Below are 20,013 nucleotides of genomic sequence, written 5' to 3'. Positions count from 1 at the left end.
TCGCTCAACGTGTTCTGTGGTTTTGTGTAGGTGGAGATGTTTATTCAAAAGTGTAGATTATTATAATACCTTCAGGGTAACGCAAAAAAAGAAACTGTTGAAGAATATATATATATATATATATATATATATATATATATAGTGCGTTTTATTTGCTTTAATTGCTTTAGAATATATAGTATACAGGCTTTGTCCACATTTTTAACAGTAAATAGAGCTTAGACGGGACTAACTTGTGGGATATACATTGTATCATTTTGTAGCTCAATATTTTATAAACTGGAGCTAAATTACTGCTTACATGGAATAAAAAAATGTGCGCATATAGCCTAAATATTTCTTTAAGGTTCTGAATATATAGTATACAGCCATGATTCTGCCATCCGTGGTTTTTGAAACCAAAGTGGTGATATTAGTGTTACTATATACTACTTTATGCTTATAAAGAATTGGAATCTAACGACAACTCAGAAGTTAAGGAATAAAAATAAATAAATAAAACAATTCCAATAAATAGTCTATACGGGTTGCCTAACTACAGAAAGTTTGAAAAGCACTGCGCTACAGTATTACCAGGTGCGCCTTACAAGTAAGAATAGCGTGGAAAGAAAGCGTTTAAATCTGTTAAGGTAAATATAGTTTCATTTTGCGTTGGTGTGATTCGAGACCCGGGAAAAAAAAAAAGAAAAAAAAAAGTCACGCCTGAGCACTGCGGCAGCCACCGAGCAAGAACGAGACCAGATTTACATACTCGCCCCGAGGGTTTAAATGCGTGGGTGAGATCGAGGTGAACTGTGACTCACCGCGACGGCTTAGCAACCTCAGGACTACCGAGAAGGATTCGTCAGTGTCGTGCTGTCCCGCGCCTTAAACACCAACATTCCTGCAACAGGTAAGTTTCATTCCTCTTCTGCATGGAGCTGCTCGGAGCGCGCGCTCGGTGAGAGTTCAACTGCACTCAGACCGCGCACGTTTGGAGGTACAGCTTACCTGCATATTATACGATTTTACTCTTATTTCATAATGCAAATGAAACAACAACAACAAAAAGTTTTCTTTCATGGGGGAAATAGTAGGCTAGCTGTATGAATCACGCGTTAGAAGTTTCTTAAGAACGATTATGTAAGTGCCATGCATGGAAACGGGAATTGGTCAGACTGTTTCCACTTTCCATGTTTGGACTGCATTTATTCTTTTTTTCTCTTTGCAATGTCTCTGGAGAACCTTCGATTAAAAACCTCAACTTTCTCACATACATGGCTTTATAATTTAGAGGGTTTTGCTTCGCCAAGTTCTACTGTGCGGCTGTTGCATGTGTATCACGCACGGCCCAACATTTTGTGCTATGATAACGTCGATAGGTCAAAGTCATAGGTTATAATAATGATTGCTGTGATTTGGGTTCACACCATGTCTCTGCGCTGGGTGTAGAAATCCTTATTGAAACGAAATAGCTATTCCTGAGAAACTTTTTTTTTCAGAGCAATCAGGAAGCTGTGGTTTTGCCGATACAATCGCCGTTCTGTTGCAATCCATATCATGTTGCGTGTTGATTTGGCTTCAGGTTTTATTCACAGTGCGGCGCAGGAGGATGAAGTGGCTTATAGTTCTGATTCAGGTATAACGGTAGGAAAGCGGCTTCACGCAATGATCTGATGAGCAAAGCACCTGTATAAATAAATAAAAAATCGAACTGAGGGGGAAAAGGCAGTGAGAATGTGGCGCGAGGCAGATGAATTGTCTGCTCTCTCGCGCTTCAAATAGTGTGACTCGCACTAATTGGCGTTTAGGCGGCGGCGCGCGCGAAATTCCCACAGGCCCTCGCGCAGGAATGACTTTACTGACTGACTTACTGGATTTGATGGTTCTGAGTCTACTGTAGCCTACATTAAATTAACTGCTGGTTTCGTCCTACACTTTATAATTACTCCGTGAAAACAGCTTTTATCCCGAATATTGTTTTATAACAGGTTATTACAATATATTCAAACATCAAACATGGTTTACTATTATTATTATTATTATTATTATTATTATTATTATTATTATTATCTGTTACGTTAGTATGTTCATTTCGACTATGCACGTGCCGTTTTGATTAGTGCTGCACTAATCAAAGACAGTGTTACCAAGTCTTTTCAGGGTAAAGTAGCTAATGCTTACTCAAAAAATCGCTGGAAGCCACGAGATGACGCCATGGCCTCATTTGCATATTCATTGAATTACCGTGCTCATTTGCATATGAAAACGTGTCGCATGAAGTAAGAAGATTTTCAGAATATAACAGGTTTATCGAAATAGAAAATAATAGATTATAACTTATTTCTAACAGAAATAATATTTAATTAAGCTAATGGCACTACAAATTGACTATGTATTTGCAAGTTTTGTTGTCTTTGTTTTTTTGGGGTTTTTTTTTTTTTTTACAAAGAATGCGGGAAAAAAATGACGCCGTGGTAGTGAGTACATAAAGGTAATGTTATTAGAAGAAATCAAAAGCCATTTGCTTTTATTAATTGTAAATATTGCCAAGAACAGAGCTCACATGTGGAACGAACAATGGTGATCAGTGATTGGTCATTGGAACAATGGCGAACAGTGATTGCATTTTTTGGAAACATAGAAAGACAGAAATACATTAATTCTTTCATTCATTCGTCTTTTATAACTGGTCAGGGTCACAGTGGATCTAGGCATGAGGCAGGTATACACCCTGGATGTGATCAGAGTCCATTGCAGGGCATAATGTATACATACACACACACACACATACATCTGCACAATTATTCATGCCTAGAGGGTATTAAGAGCAGCCAATCAACCTACTTGTATGCCTTTGAGAAATGGGAGGACCTGATTTAGTATTATTATTATTATTTAGACCAATGAAAAAGATTTTCGGTATCAAACTGAGGTTCTGGAAGGCCACAAGCTTACACAGATTTCCAACTACAGCCTCAGTAATTACCTGAGAAGTTGAATATATTGTGCTAAATTATTTACTACACCCTAGAGTGCTGTAACCTCACCACGACTGGAGCCTGACACCTCTAGTATAAGAAAAGTTCCCTTCGATTGTTTCTACCTATTCTCATTCTAGATGTGATTTAAAGAAACTTAGTAAATGAATATGAACATATAACATGGTTAAGATAGAAAATAGTAAGTTCTGAGAACACTCAAATGCACCCAGAACTTGCTTCCTGTAATGTTCCCTGGGCAGGCAGGGACTGAATTAGGTACCATGTAATGGAGAAGAATTTATGGAATGTAGATTTTACGCATGTTTAGTACCTTCCTGTTTTTCAAAGGTCGAAGGTTGACAATTGGGTTTAATGAGTTGCTGGCATTTCAGTGGGTTACACCTGATCTGATGTTTTTAAGGAGTAAACAGTCTCGGTCTACAGAGATGATTTCTGGAGATGTCCAGAATCTTTACTAGAGGTAATCTGCTTTTAGTGATACCTGACTTTCAAGGCCAATTAATGTAAAATTATATTGGTGTTCTTAAAGTGAACCATTTAGGAATGGGATCATTCTCATCCATAAGAGAATTTGAACAGTCATATAGAACATATGGGTACTTTCCCTCTAATTCTCTATTTCTCATACATTTCTCTCTCCCTCTTTCTCTCTCACATACACACACACACACACACACACACACACACACACACACACACACACTGCATTTACAGAAAACAGAAAACCCCCTCCCATTAGGTTTAGTCCCTAATCTCCTTGCTCTGGCTTTCACCTTTGATGTAGTCTTTCTTTGTATTCTCACATTCAGTCTCATTCATTCACCTATTCACCTTCTCAGACACTCCCTTTGTGTGGCCTGCATTGTGTGTGTCTGTGTGTGTGTGTGTGTGTGTGTGTGCACGCACATGCCCTGTAGCACATATGTTTGTTTATGGACCCACATAAAAAAGTCTTAAACATCATAACTCAGGATACAGAGGGATGTAATGAGGTACATCTGCTCGTGTGTGTGTGTGTGTATGTGAGGGAGTGAGTGTACTCAAGTGAACACAAATGATTAGTGTGTCACTGTACATTGCCTTTATATGCAGGATGCACCTGGATACCTTGTGTTGCCTGTTTCAACTGAATATAGGGGTTTGTTCACCCCTTAAACATCATTATTGATAATTCATTAACTACAGTGAATAATCCAGCCACTAAGACAAGTATGTCGTGAAGAGAATAAGGAATGTAAGGCCTCCGACATGGGTTAAGTTAGCGTGTTTGTATTTGTACAGCTTTGCTCCTGTTTAAAAAGAAAGATAGAGTAAGAGAATGTGTGATAGACAGAGGAGAAAGGAGAGTTTAAGTTTCAGACAGTCACTAATCACACCCTGTTTTTTTCTATCCACAAGTGTAGTGCCTTTCCATCATCTTTACCTTTGCAGGTTGCATTTTTTTTTTCAAAACTTTCAACACTTCAGCTGATTACAGTAGTCAGAATAACTGATGTGTTCAACCACAAGCCAGTAATTTTGAACTAATGCTGTTACCTGAGACTTGAACCTACAGTTCTGTCACATACCTGATGTTACACCATACCAGAGTGGTGGGGCATTCACTCCATTTGTATAGGAGTTGTAAGCTTTTTTTTTTTGACAAAGCATGGTTGTTATTCGGTTTTGTAGCACAGCAACACCACCCAAATTCATTTGAGAGTCAATAAATACTTGTAGAAACAACTATTTTTTACTGTCAATTGTTATTCATGTCCTCAGTTCGTAGATAAGTCTGTCTGCCAGCTAATATGCATGAATAATGTGTGTTTTAAGAAGGTGTCTTTATGTAATGTTTATTCAAATAAGACAGGCTGATATAAGGATGGCCTCACCTAGGTAAATCATTACCATTAATATTCCTAGAGGGGGCATGCGTCCTCAAAGGTCAATGGGATCAGTGACCGCTACATACCTGTGGAAAATCCAAAGATCACTCGGGTATGGTTTAGGTGCTTCATTGGTCTTTAGGTACATCTTTTTAAATAGATGGTTGCAGAAGTAAATGTTTGTTTGTTTGTTTTTTTGATTGATTTCCCATTCTATTTGTCACTTGTCAGTGACTTTGGGGTCTTTGCCACTTTCACAGTTGTGCATTTAGCTCACTTAGCATTTAGCATTTCCATAGCTCACTTAAATGAATTTCTACTCTCTTTCTTGAGTCCCCGTGGTACTTTACTTAATGACTTTGTGCCTTGAAGTCACAGATTTAAATCTGCACTAAAAGTTTTGTGCTACTAATGCTTGTTATTGTAATCTTTAAACTCTTATTTGGAGAAAAAAATACGGTGGCTTAGTGGTTGGCATGTTCGCCTCACACCTCCAGGGTCGGGGGCTCGATTCCCACCATGGCCCTGTGTGTGCGGAGTTTGCATGTTCTCCCTGTGCTGCCCGGGTTTCCTCTGGGTACTCCGGGTTCCTCCCCCAGTCCAAAGACATGCATGGTAGGCTGATTGGCATGTCCAAAGTGTCTGTAGTGTATGAATGGGTGTGTGAATGTGTATGTGATTGTGTGCCCTGTGATGGATTGGCACCCTGTCCAGGGTGTACCCCGCCTTGTGCCCCATGCTCCCTGGGATAGACTCCAGGTTTCCCCGTGACCCTGAAAAGGATAAGCGGTATAGAAGATGGATGGATGGATGAATAATGAGTGTTATTGTTGTTGTTGTTGTTGGTTTGTTTGTTTGTTTATTGTTATTAATATGCACTTGTTTTTATTACAGCTTAGCACACAAAAAAACGCAGAAGAAGATACAACCCAAGCAGTGATGCCATCCAACAAGTATTCCTCCGCTATCATGGCGGAAAGTGACAAGATGACAGCCACGGTAAGAGTTTGTGAGCCTCAGCTCCAATATAAACTATATCTCAAGCACTTGCAAACATACACACACTGTAGTACAAGGTTAAAGTGGATTCCAGTTCCTGTTGCATGTCTGTGCAGCGCTATCAGTGTGAGGAAGAGTTGTACCTGCAAGGGCGTAGTGGCTTTTAGTCATGATATCAACCGGAGACAGACAGTCAGGGAGATGGAGGGTAACTACCAAGCATTTCCTAATACTATGTGTTTGTTGTATTATACTGTAGGAGAAGTCTGAAGTGTGGTATCATCACAAAAAATTCCCCTGTAGGTATTTGATAGTCTACAGCACTCAATCACACACACACACACTCCTAATTTCTGTGTTGACAAGCTGACAGGAGGGGAATGTGTGTGTGGTTCTTGCACAGAAGCAAAGTGTTCACCCTAGCATTCATCAGAAGATTGCACGTTTATATATCAAGTGCTACCTGTACTGCTAGTTTCCACCAACTGACTTGAAACAAGTGTGCAGGAATAACAGAGTGAGCCAAACCAAACACGAAGGATGTTGGTGCTACAAGGACTAGTCCTGATGCACCCAGTAAAACTATGAGTAAGTTTATATGGAGCAGGGTTTACACAGGCTAGTTGAATAATACAGTTGAGGCCAAACGTTTACATAAACTTAGGCTAAAGACATTTAAACTCAATTTTTCACAATCTCCATACATTTCCTATTTTAAGTTAGTTTGGGTGTTTAATTTATTTCTTTAAGAGGACATTTCAAAATAATAGCTAAGAGACAGATTTATTTGAGATTTTATTTACTATATAAGATGTTCAGTGGGTCAAAAGTTTATATACACTTTGTTAGTATTTGGGGTAGCCCCCCCACAACATGATGCTGCCACCCCCATGTTTCCCAGTTGGGATAGTGTTCTTTGGTTTAAACCCACACCTGTATGCCTCCATTTATAGCGCTTATCATTATGGGCATTATATGATTATGATTATGACCATATATTATTTTTATGATGATGATCATTAAAACAGTTCAGTTTTTGTCCTCCAAAAGGCTAGGTCTTTTTCCTGGTGCAAACATCAGTAAGTTTGCTTTTTAATGCCAGTCTTGGAGTAGGGGCGTTTTCTTTCCATGGCAGCCTTTCAGGCTATGGCACTGTAAGACTCTCTTAATGGTGGATGTACATTTTTGGAACCTGATGCCTCCAACTCCTTGAGCAGATCCTTAGCTGTTGTCTTAGGGTTCAGTTGACCCTTTTGGAGCAAAGTTCATACATCCTTTTCATTTGTGCCTCCTTCCTGAATGATGCAGCAAATATGTGGCCTCAAGATTTTTATATTTGCATACAATTATTTGTACAAATGTTTGTGGTACCTTCAATTGTTTGAAAATTGCTCCTAAGGAGGAACTAGACATATGGCGGTCGTTCCCAGGAGGTGCATTCCCAGTTAACTTCTAATTCTATAAGTTATTATAGCAACCGTTTAAAGAGACAGTCAACTTGGTGTATGTAAACTTTTGACCCAATGGAATTCTGATATAGTGAATTAAGACTGAAATAAATCTGTCTCTGAGTGTTTTACAATGACCTCTGGTGTGAACAAAGTAGATTGACTTGTCTAATGAAATGTATGGTAACATGATGTGATGTAAAAAACTGAGACTAGGTGTATGTAAACGTTTGGCCTCAACTGTACATTCACTGGTCACTGCTCGTTGCTGTGGGGACGCTGACTAGTCGGGGCTGTAGAAAAACAGTGAGACATTAAAGAAAGCAGTTGATGTACTTAAAATATTTCAGACCAGACTAAGCCAGTTCTAGAGTTAACTGCACATGACTACGCTGGGAAATATATTTAAGTTTCTTTTGCTTTAATGCATGTTTAACACTTTGATATCACTGTGCATGAAGTGGCGAGGTGTGCACAAGCTGTTTTTTTATCCCATTCCTGAAGGAATTCCTCCAGCAGTTATTTTTGTTGTCCTTTAAAACAAAAACAAAAAATCATTATAATCGTTAGACTGTGGTATAGTGAATTCTGTTGTGATCGGCCCAGTGTTAAAGATTGCATTTGGGCATTCAGCTAGTTTAGTGTCAGATCAGTGGTGCATGGCAGCTCAAGGAAGCCAAACCAGACTTGTTTTCAGATGCTACTGAGGTCGGAGTTGAACAAGGTGGAAAAATCTCCCAAATACTATATTGTAGACATCGCATTCCCCATCCATCATTAAGATATAAGGAGCGTGCGCTGTTATAAATTAGTAGTCGCACATCCCCTAATATGGAGAGGGCCAATTATTTTTCTTTAACCAGGACAAAAGGAACACTCAATAACTGCTATAGCTAATCATTAGAGTGATTAATGAACTCAAGCACATGTAGTGCATGAATTTACCATATTACTATAGACAAGAGATGTTAACAGGATTATGGGATAGACTTTTCACACTTGAAAGGGTTGAAGCAAATGCTGTCAGGCCCGAGCTATGTGGCCTTCGGGTTTATTCTTACCATTAGGAGTGTAGACTCCTGTATCTTCCTTCTGTGCATTGAAGGGAAGCTTGGCTCTTTGTGCTGTGTCGGCAATATTAATGAATGCTCATTACGTTCGGGTCAGTGAGTGGTCCATGCATGCCCATTTGAGTGTAGCTATGGGTAACAGACACACTTACAATGAATGATTGGAACAGCTCTGATTGTGTGATACACTAGGATCCAAAATCTTTGAGTCTACTAGAAATAACTTATAATTTCATAAATTATCAAAAAAAAAAGGCTCCCAAGTGTTACAAAAGATAAGCATTCTCCTTAGCGTCCGGAGAGTGTGAATCCTGACGATAGCCATCTGTGGCCTAGGAGCAAAATTGGTCATGGTCTCTTGGGTGGAGGGATGGCAGACTCCTGTCAATACATTTACATTTACATTTATTCATTTAGCAGACGCTTTTATCCAAAGTGACTTACAAATGAGAAAATACAAGCAAAGCGATATATCAAGCAAAGAACAATAAAAGTAGTGCTACCATACAAGATCCATTAACTGAGTTCCAGAAGAAGCAAAGTGCACAGAGTAGAGGTGTAAGTGCCCAAGTAAGTTTTTTATTATAATTTTATTATTATTATTATTATTATTTTATCAATAACATTGGTACTAGCGACGAATGCCTGTGAGTTCAGGTATGTATTTTGCTGCCCTGTGAAGGAGCATAATCAGCAGTTTGAAAAGATGTGGTTTGTTGACTTCACATATGTAGAGCAAGTGCATGTTAGCCTTCACCCTCCCCAGTTGGTAGCTGTTCATATGGTAGAACTGGCTGTTGGATGAAAATTGGAGAGAAAAGGGGAGAGGGGAAATAAATAAATAAACACAATAACAGTAAATCAATTTTAAACAGCACCTAATTAATTTTTAGTACATTTGAATTGTAATACAAAGTATACTGGTATACACGAGTTAAAACCCACATATTATATTTCAGACATTGTATCCCTCTGTGTAAACACAGTCGATGCCAACATTGTTGTCACACTTCATGAACATAAAAAAAATATATATATATAAAATTAACAACATAAGTAAGATAGAATAAGTGATATTTTGAGCTCCAGTATGTGGAGATGCTAAACTGCACAGTGTTTTTAACACAGTACGTTTTGAAAAAGTTTTCTTTTCAGATCCAGATTTATTATACAATACTTTCCTATTTGGGCCACTGTAGTTACTGATTAGTTCATTGTAGTTACTGAATAATATAGTTTATAGACAACTTATTGAATCATAAGCCTTAATACCTTAAAGGGTTTGCATAGTGCACAGTATACAATTCATATTTGGTGGTAAAGTGTCTCCTAAAGAGAAGAACAGCACTGAGTTTCTTGCTGTAATGTATTCCTGTAGAGTTTAGAGACACTTTGTTGATCGTCACGGTCCGTTCCTCCATTCAGAATATCATTTATACTCGAAGTGAAATTTATAATGGCATCAGACAGGCCTCTGTGGCCACTAGTAGTGCAGGTAAGAGTGCTACAGGGGTTTCTTTGCCTTGTAGCTTGTGTTTTCTTTTTTGTTCATTACCCATATGTCTTATATAAATGACCCCTACGTAATGTATGACTCTGTAATGGAGAGATAAATGGCTGTGTGCATGTATACTGGGGCTGTATTGTAGAAAGAAATGGCTGCAAACTATCAAGGAATGCTGGACATTCTAAGGGATTGTCAGTTGGTTTCTCTCTCTCTCTCTCTCTCTCTCTCTCTCTCTCTCTTCTTTTTTTTTTTTTATACCCCAAGGGGCCCATTTCAGTCCCAGAAGAAGCACATGTACGAAGCGAAGACCTCTTTAAGCTTGTTAAATCCCACATTCAGATCTCCCCCTTGGTTATTTTTGTTATTTTTTATTTTTGTCAGTATTCACAGACAACATTAGTAAATAATATTCTGCTTTTATGTAGGATTTTTTTTATTTTTTGTATTTCATGGTCTGTGTTTGTGGAGAGAAACTCTGGCATGACCACCCTATGTCTCACAGTCTTTGTCTTAGTTTTATAATAAATTTTGTAACAAATAATTTTTTATAAAATATGTTATAAAGTTACAAGTTAGAAAACATGAGTAGGCTATACATGAATACTCATCAACCTAAAATCAATTTCCCTCATAGATTATAAATAATTCTGATGTCGTTCAGAAATTTTTAGTCGATTTTTTTTTTTTTTTTTTAAGTTTTGAAGTCTTCCCTGCTTGTGCAATATGAGAGGCATGTTCTACAGTGTTTATATTTCTATAGTATTTTAATGTACTCTCTTGATTGCTGCCTTTGTGTTTTAGTTTTAGAACCCAATCTGTCCACATGGCACAGGGAGTCATCCCTCTGACTGAATTGTGTGTGTGATTCAGGAGACTAGATCCAGTGGCATGTGGATTTAGGGAGTGTACTTGGTTGCTCTCTCTGTGTGTGTGTGTGTGTGTGTGTGTGTGTGTGTGTGGTTACAGGGTTAACGGGTGCATACTGGGGAAAGAGGGGGCATTTACCCACACAGCAGACCTTTCATGTAGAGTGAGGGAGAGCAGTGGGAGTAAGAAAGGGAGGGGCATTCTTTTTTTTTTTTAAGTCTCTTTTTTGCATTAATTGCTCTAATGGGAAATGTCCAACTGTACCCCTGCTCTGCCTTCCTCTTTGACTAACTGTCCATCTGTTGCTTACTCCCTGTCTGCCTCTCTGTCTGGTGTGTGTTTGTGTGACATGTAATATAAGTCAGTAAATCATGGATTTGTGTCTTTGTTTAAACTGTATTTATCTTACCCCTTATTAGGCCTGTCTGAACACAGGTTCAAGTCTGACCATTTAGACAATCTAAATCAATCACTAAATAAATAAACAAATAGATAGATTTTTTTAAATGCTTTACAGTGATATAAAGTTGAAATTTCCAGTAATTGAATGGTTTCTGTATTTCCAAATATAAAATGAATTCAAATGAGAAATATATTTTTGTTCTTTTATGAATGGTTCCATTCAAGAGATGAGTTGCAAGACATTCGGAGCCATAGTAACCTGGTACAAAACATCAGTTTTATTTTAAATTGTGTGACTAAATCATCGCAAACTAACACAATTTAAAAATAAGTGGAAACTCATCCAGTTTTTTTTTCATTAAAAAGATTAAAAGATTAATCTTTTGAAATGTAAATAGCAGTATATACAAGCAAGAGGATATTAAAAAAAATACTTGTCTGATGACATACTGTGATAAGGAAATCTGTTGTTAAAGCCTAAGAGTAATCCTAAAATTTCTTAACAGATCTGTTATTTTTAAAACTACTCTGGCGAATTTTAATATCACGATTGAATTTTTCATACGATTCCACCCTCGGTCTGCAGTCTTGAGTCATGCATAGTTATTTAGATGATGCAGAAATTGAAGAAGCCATAGGAAATATTGAAATAGAGCACAAATGTTAGAAGCTAGTAGTTTGCTAAAGTTCAAACAGACAGCTACATACACTATATGGCCAAATGTTTGTGGACAAATTACCATCACACCAATATGTAGGTCTTCCCCAAACTGTTGCCACAAAGTTGGAAGCACACAATTGTATAGAATGTCTTTGTATGCTGTAGTATTAAAATTTCCTTTCACTAGAACTAAAGGGGCCCAAACCTGCTTGTAGAACCCCAGTTTGGGTGTGTGCGCAGAAGAAGGCTCGAGAGGCTGGCTGAAAGTCGGCAGAGCCTGGGCCTTGTGCTTTTTGTCACCGCGCTTTTCAGCGTGCTTTCCAAAACTCAACCAGAAAGGGACAAATCAATGAAAAAGGGGCCGTCACTAGCTCAAGGCTGTCGTCCTGTTCAAGTTCAAGGTACATGCGCATGCTCCATCCATGCATGTTTGTGTGTGTGTGTGTGTGTGTCTCGTAAGCTCCACCAGCTATATTACTCTCTCTCTCTCTCTCTCTCTCTCTCTCTCTCTCTCTCTCTCTCTCTCTCTCTCTCTGTGTGTGTGTGTGTGTGTCTCTGGCCAGTTACGGGAGTCCCTGAAAGCACAAAGAGACACAAATAAGTAGGCAGGAGGTAATATGACACAGGTGAAAATCATCGTGCATTAAATTCTGGTTCAGTCCGCCTCCTCTCGGTCCAAAGCTGATGCTCGGCCACCCCCTGCTGCCACACTGTTCCAGCATGCCAGTGCCCCTCTGCACAAAGCGAGGTCCATGAAGACATGGTTTACCAATGTTGGTGTAGAAGAACTCGAGTGGCCTGCACAGAGCCCTCACCTCAATCCCACTGAACACCTTTGGGATGAACTGGAACGCTGACTGCACCCCAGGCCTCCTCACCTGACATCAGTGCCTGACCTCACTAATGGTATTGTGTCTGAATGGGCAAATCCCCACAGCCACGCTCCTAAATCTAGTGGAAAGCCTTTCCAGAAGACTGGAGGTTATTATTACAGCAAAGGGGGATCTACATCAAGAAGTCTCGGTTTATGTACATATAGAAACCTTAAAAGATACATGTGCATTCATTTGCATTGGAGGTCAAGGGGACAGAATGCCTTAGTATTTTATGTTTGCTTGTACAGTCCAGTCTGATTACAGTTACATCCCAAGAGGTAGGCTATCCTGTTCATTCTGTTATTACTCCAGTGATATTATATACACAGTGCCTGTGAGTATTGTTTTTAAAACTTTTCTGCCACTGCAATCACTGAAATGAACATCGACTGTCTGTCTTAGCACAGATTTTTCACAGCATGTGTGTATGTGTACGAAGGTTGGCAGGATGTATGAACCTACTGTTTGTGGCACAGCTGTGGTTTGAAAGATGTCTGTCATTCCAATAGATGATTACAGAAATGCAGTAGCACCCTGAATCCTTGTGAGGACCTTTTTAGCTGCATTTTTTTATTTTTGGGGTGGGGGGTGTCGTCACAGGGAACAGCCAAATGACCCCACAAGGTCAACACTGTCAGATATTCAGGAATAGAGCTATCCTTTCCTAGGAGAACATTTGCACACATGCACTCAACTAAAGGCCTGTTCACACCAGGACATTTTTTTTTAAACGCGTCAAATGGTCCGTTTTCCGACGCGTGTTTTTGTGTTCATACCCACGCGTTAAACACGGGCGACTTGCTGAATGAAACTGCAAATTAACTCCCTGACAGTTGATGGCACTTATTGAAAAGCAGAAATACCCCGGTACACAAGGTGGCGCTGCACAGATTTCCGTTTCTGACACGTGCTCATCACTGAGAAGAAACAGAGAGCCAGCATTTACATGTTTGCAAAAAGCCGTTCACACACGTTTTTTTGTAGTCGCTGTGGCGTTTATCATAAAGTTCTTGGCGGTCATACACCAAAGACACCAGCAGCTCAACATTCATCTTGCTTCTTGTTTGCTTCGTCTTCTTCTTTTTCTTCTTCTTCAGGTATCGACATGTGCTCAGCAAGACTGGTTTATGCTTGAGAGCCACCAAGTCGTGGTTTTTATGTAACTTCAGTGGCTCTTCGAATGTGAACAAAAGCACGAATCTCATTGGCTGACCAGTTTTTATCGCGGTGTGTCAAAAAATGAAATGTTAAAAAAAATACGCTTTGACGCCACACGTTTTACGTGTGAACACCCTCGTTGATATCCATTGACCGTTTAACACGCTGAGAAAACGTCCCGGTGTGAACAGGCCTTAACAGCCCTAAATTCTTCTCTTCTAAGAACTATTTGTTTTATATGATGCCATTGTGTCATTGATGTGCCTGTCATCCAAAAGGAAATTTTCTAACCAGCGCAGTGAATACACACATATTCAATGGCTGTATATGCACAAGTACATCCCCCACAGAACAAAAACTGTACCAACTATTTCAATGCATTCAGTGACCCCTAACGTCTCCTTTTAAAAGCTGTGGAATGAGCATGCATTTAAGGCATGTCTGCACACAAGGCCATTGATACACCACAAGATAGACAACCTTTAATCTCTTTACACATCTCTAGCCATGTGTGTGGACCCAGTTGTCAGAGAGCAGTACAGATCCTGAACCACACTCATTCAAGTTCTCAACACAGGCAGTGCTGGGAGCTCCACTTTCCTTAAAGTGTCCCTTTGAGCATCCTTGGATTTTGACATGTAGTATTCAGGGTAAAAGGCCTAAAACAGCTCCAGCTAGATAGTTATACTATGTCTATTTTAGCTGCTACTGTAAGGCATGTTATCTCTCTTTCTCTCATATTGTTACTAATTTGTATGCCTCAAATATCCTCAAAATATACTTTAATAAGAAAGGAAGGTGTTGAAGGCAAACTGTTTCAGACCTTTGACTGTGACCTTGACACTGTTTGGATCAATGAAAAAAATATCTACTTAGTTCATCTTACGAACATTCAACAACTCGTTCTTGAGATATCGTGCTAACAAGAAACTCTCACCGATGGACGTACGGACAGACGGACACACGGACAACCCGAAAAACATAATGCTTTTGCTGTGGCTGAGGCATAAAAAATAGCGGGAAAATACCAACCATGCACATTTTTGTGCCGTTCTCAAAGCTCAGGCTGTGGCGTTTCGGTATCTTCAATAGTGAGTTTGAGGAAGCTACATGAGTAACATTGATTACACAGGGAGATGTTGACCTGCTTTGGCATTACTGCCGGTCGCACCACCTCCAGTGCCCATAGGATTCCCATAGTCATTAAAAAGGAATGTGTAGTGCCAGGAATTGCATGCACATAAAGATATTTGCGAGGATTGAGCAGTGAAGCGAGCATGCAGAGAACCTATTGTGCCTGAGAGCACTTCAGTTGTGTGAGTGCTGCGACATATATGATTATGATTATACTACTTCGTAGTAAAAGAACTATGGACTAAAGTAAAAAAATGTTAGTGTGTAATCATTATTTTCTTAGTATTTTGAGAATTAGTATGTACATAAAGTTAAATAATTAAAATTGAAAATGCATGTTTTTTTGTCACCACTTTTGATAGCTATTTACTATTGTTATTATTAATGTTATAATTATCGTTATATATGTAAAGGCTATAAAAGGTAAAGCAATGTAAAAAAAAAAGCAAATCGTGGCCTTTACTGCCGTTTGTAGTCTGGGTCAAGCTACCCCCTAATCTACGCTCAGTTTAACTGTTAACCACAGTTATTTTCCTTAAGATTAAGATGATTATGTTATCAGCACAGGCCTAAAGTATGGTGTTCTAACGTCATCAAATGTCATTAAATCTACAACTAATTCATACAATTCCTGGACATATTCCTGGACTGATCCGGAATTCTTCAAAGGTCTGAAGAATTTTTTTTTTTTTTTTGCATGTACCTTTAAATTAAAGCTAATCTAGCACACTGACCACAGAAGAGAACTGTTTTTCTAGTGAGTGCAAACTGAAATCATACAGACTTTCTGACCATGATATAGACCAGGTGAAATGTTAAATATACTCATATAACAGCAGGACATATGGCTCCTATGCAAGACTCAAATCTGCTGATAGAAGCAAAACTGATAATAAACCACTAATTATTTCAGTTTTAGGTTCTCAGCTCCAGATAATAATAGAGAGCAAGTTCTCAGTTATAAACAGTCTGAGGCAACTGAAAGAGCATCAAAAGTGTTTCCACGTATCGTTGTCAACAAGAAATTGATATAAATTTGAATTACATTAATGTGCTGGCCCTAGTGTATTGCTGGAAAATCCACTGAGTGATATTAATTAATGAAATAGGTTGGTGAATGCAGAGCTGGGCATGCCTTGCACTCAATCAATGCCAACTCATGACTGAAAATAGTCGGAAACTATTCGTTTAACAGTATGTTATTGTTTTATAAGGAACATTACTGTATTCTAGGACCCTGTTGTTTTTGTTCGTAACGATTGATCATAGGCATGTATTTCTTGAAGTGTTGTGTATAATGAGAGTGCACAAATAACGGACAGACTGTACCATTAAACTTGCATAACCTGACTACTAATACAGCACAAATCATTAGTTTCTTTACAACTAGAACTTATTGGCTAGAAACAGAACTCATAAGGTAATTAAAGTTGAGCATTAATGGGAAAGGAGAATGTTTTACCAGCTCCATCTGTTTTTTCACTCTTATTAGTTTACGTGTCTGCCTCTGATTGCTCTCTTGTACTCTCTTTCTCTCCGTCTCTCACTCTCCCAACTTTCCCAACCCGGTTAGCCTAATCTGTGTTCATGGAATGAAGGTGCATAAATTTCGTGGAACAGATTAATAAATGAAATGCATTTTTGTAAATGGAACACAAAATACTTTGCCACTTATCAGTACACCCGGGCACAGTGTATTACCTACAGTAATGTGAAAAAGTAAGTACACCCCATGGAAAATGTTGGCTTTATAAAATTTTATTTATTTATTTATTTTACATATTTGGACAAGCAAACATTTGATCCTCTTTGAAACAGTGCCTATTAATAAAGGTGATACACTCTACCAAATGACATAAATTTTACATTTTTGTAGTAATTTTCACAATTTAACTTAATGAAAATAAAGATCAGTCACATGGGAAAAGTAAGTACATCCTTACATTTATCACACCTTCAAATCCACAAAATTTGAATCAGGTGTTCATGATTGGGTTCCAGTGATTAGAAGCTGCTTAGGGCGTGCAAGTGGAACCTGTTTTATTTATACCGCTCTCATCTAGTGGCTGGTGTTCCCTTTGCTATTGAGGTGTGTGGTGTCATCGTGCCACGATCTAAAGAGTTCTGTAAGGCCTTCAGAAAAAAGGTTGTGGATACCTGTGAGTCTGGCAAAGGATTTAAAAAGATCTCAAAATTATTTGAAATACATTATTCCACTGTAAGGAAAATAATCAAACGGTGCCGATTTCGAACGACTGCCAATTTGTCCAGGACTGCCGTCTGATGCAAAAAGAAGTCTCCAAGAAGTCCAAAATTTCATCACAGGATCTGCTAGAAAGCCTTGCGACTGTTGGTGTCAAAGTGCATGCTTCTGCAATCAGAGAGATTTTTCTGCACAAATTTTGTCCTGCATGGGAGGTGTGCCAGGAAAAAGCCTTTGCAAGACTACAGTTTACCAGTGAGCATATAGGCAAAGACCAGGCCTTTTAGAAGAACGTGCTCTGGACAGACGAATCAAAGATGGCCACAGTAACAGCAGACATGTTTGGCGGTGACCAAAGACAGCTTTTCAGGAGAAGCACCTCATACCAACTGTGAAGCACGGTGGTGGAAATGTTATGGCTTAAGGTTGCTTTGCTGCCTCAGGGACTGGACAGCTGGCATTCGTTGATTGAACTGAATTCTTCATCATATCAAAGAGTGATGGAAGATAATGTGAGGCCAGCTGTCTGAAAGTTGAAGTTGAACTGAAAGTGGACCTTTCAACAGGATAATGATCCTAAGCACACTAGCAAATCCACCAAGGAATGGATCAAAAAGAAGAAATGGAGGGTTATGGAACGGCCTAGTCAAAGCCCGAATTTGAATCCCGTTGAAATGTTGTGGGGGGATTTGAAACGGGTAGTACATACACTAGTGGTCAAAAATTCCAGCAAGCCTGATGGACAATTATGCAAAACGCATACAAGAAGTTATTTCTGCTGAAGTGGGTAATACTAGCTTCTGAGGCCAAGGGTGTACTTACTTTTTCCACAGAAGAATATCACATCTATTGATATTTCTGTTGAATAAATAATAGATAAAGCTCATTTTTCTTGTGGGTTTGTTCAAGTTCATCAATGTTATTAATGGGCACTGTTTCAGAGATGATCAAATGTTTTATTGTCCAAATCTGTCAAAGAAGCCAACAATTCCCATGGGGTGTACTTATTTTCTCACATGACTGTATGTGTGGGAAAAGCTGATGTCCTTTTATGTCAACACACTCCAAAACACAAAATGTAAGAGAAAGTCCAAATCCAAAATCCCACTGATAAACCGGGTGAGTCAGGGAAGTTGAATGCTGCTAGGTGTTGCCAAAAGGGGTGTGACAGTTCCCCTCCTTTGACAATTGGCACAGCCTCTAGGATGATTGATTGGGACAACATTGATGGAAGTTTGTCATTAGTGGGGCTAACTATATTTGTTAAAATGATCCAGCAGCATTTCCTTTGATTAGACCCTTTTGAGCAGACCCTATCAGAGTACAATATGTAGTGTCACTTTCTGACGAAAAGCATGTGGGTTTTTTTGTGTGTGTGGTCTTCAGGTTTTTTTTTTTTCTATACTGTATATGGAATTTGGTCATACTCCTTTGTTTCCCCATAGCAGCTGACATCTAAGTGACAAATAGAAAGCTGATAAATCTTAACTAGTATGTCCATGTGTAGTTTTAATAAGTTTAATGAAATAAAGTTTGGATGGAGTTTTTATTTGTGAACATGATTGTTAATTCAAAGATATTTTCTAATATTGGATGGAGACACTTATAGAGGGGGCTTGGTTTACTCGTTCCTAGGGAATGCTCCTTTATGTTCTTAGGTTTGTGCATGTGGACATCCCTCTTCAATTCAGACCACAGTTTTTAATAGGGTTCAAATACAGAGATTTTTTAGCAAAACAATGACCATAGCAAAACAATATGTTTGATGAACACATTTTTATGAATTTTGAAGCCTAAATACAATCACCAGAAGTAAAAAGCTAAAGTTAAACTATAACGACTTACACCGCGATGTAATGATTCATCATAGGTGAGACATCATTAGGAAGAGGTGAGACATACATTCATCAGTTTTTTATTATATTATTATATTTTTATGTTTGTGCTAGGGGTTGTGCGGCCGAGTTATCTAGTTTGTGCTTTAATTATGGAAAAGGCAACTAGTTAACTTTTTGGACTGCTTTACTGGCCAGCTAGTAAAAATCCATACATAACTTTATCATTTACATTTGACATCTGCACCAGGAGAATTTTCTTCACCCAAGGCAAATGAAACTCTGAATTTATGTTCTGACCATCTGCACTCCTCAAGGTCCCTGCAATGTTTTCATGTGCATACCTGTGTCCCATTCTTCCGTTGCAGCAGGCTAGTCGAGCCTCTTTCCCGGTTTCCTGGCTTCTTCTGGTTTTTTTTTTTTTTTGGTGGAGGGGGGGGGGGGGTTGGCTTTTTTATAATCCCAGCATAACAAAGCCAGTCTCTGAATTTCATTTCATTTAGAGTAGACTGTCATATTCTGAAAAGTCAATGTGGCCCTGCATGTGATTTATCACTGGGAAAAAGGAGGCAGTGTTGATGTTCAGACCTGTCCTAACTTTTATCTTGTTTGAATGAGACCGAATGCTGGTGCAGTGTTGCAAGATCACACACTTGCTGAAACATAGCTTATTTGTAACTGCATATTCATGCAGACTGTTTGAGCCCATTTCCACTTGGCCATGTCATATACAGTGGGGGAAATAATATGATGTTTCTTGTGTGATACTTTGGTAACGAAACACCTTTTTATAGACCATCAATTTACTAACCCAGCTGATATTAATTTGCACAGACAGGGGGTGTAATTACTTACGTATTTCAGCTGGTTGCTTGCCTTACCTTGCCTTGGAGAACCTGACTTGAATCCAATTGAACAAGATTTAAAGACAATATGTTTAGAAGAATGGGCCAAAATCACACATGAATACTGCAGTTGATTAATTTCTTCATACAGGAAGAA

The 20,013-nt window shown here is 38.8% G+C and overlaps 1 protein-coding gene across 3 annotated transcripts in view; it reads left to right on the top strand.

The window, feature by feature from the left end:
• Window positions 1–243: 243 nt before the first annotated feature.
• The window catches only part of dnmt3bb.1 (DNA (cytosine-5-)-methyltransferase 3 beta, duplicate b.1), a 51,267-nt gene continuing 31,497 nt past the window's right edge, over window positions 244–20,013 (top strand). For 2 of the 3 annotated variants that reach the window (XM_053642890.1, XM_053642888.1), the window contains exons 1-2: window positions 244–892; window positions 5,747–5,851. In XM_053642890.1, the coding sequence (XP_053498865.1) occupies window positions 5,792–5,851 (60 nt within the window). In that variant the 5' untranslated portion in view covers window positions 244–892; window positions 5,747–5,791. Of the gene's footprint in view, window positions 893–933; window positions 980–5,746; window positions 5,852–20,013 lie in introns of those variants that run through there. The other variant, XM_053642889.1, reaches the window with a different exon arrangement.

The sequence above is a fragment of the Ictalurus furcatus genome, chromosome 15 (assembly GCF_023375685.1).
Source record: "Ictalurus furcatus strain D&B chromosome 15, Billie_1.0, whole genome shotgun sequence".
Classification (NCBI taxonomy): domain Eukaryota; kingdom Metazoa; phylum Chordata; class Actinopteri; order Siluriformes; family Ictaluridae; genus Ictalurus; species Ictalurus furcatus.
The sequence above is the reverse complement of the archived record's forward strand: the minus strand, read 5'-3'. Positions and strand labels throughout refer to the sequence as shown.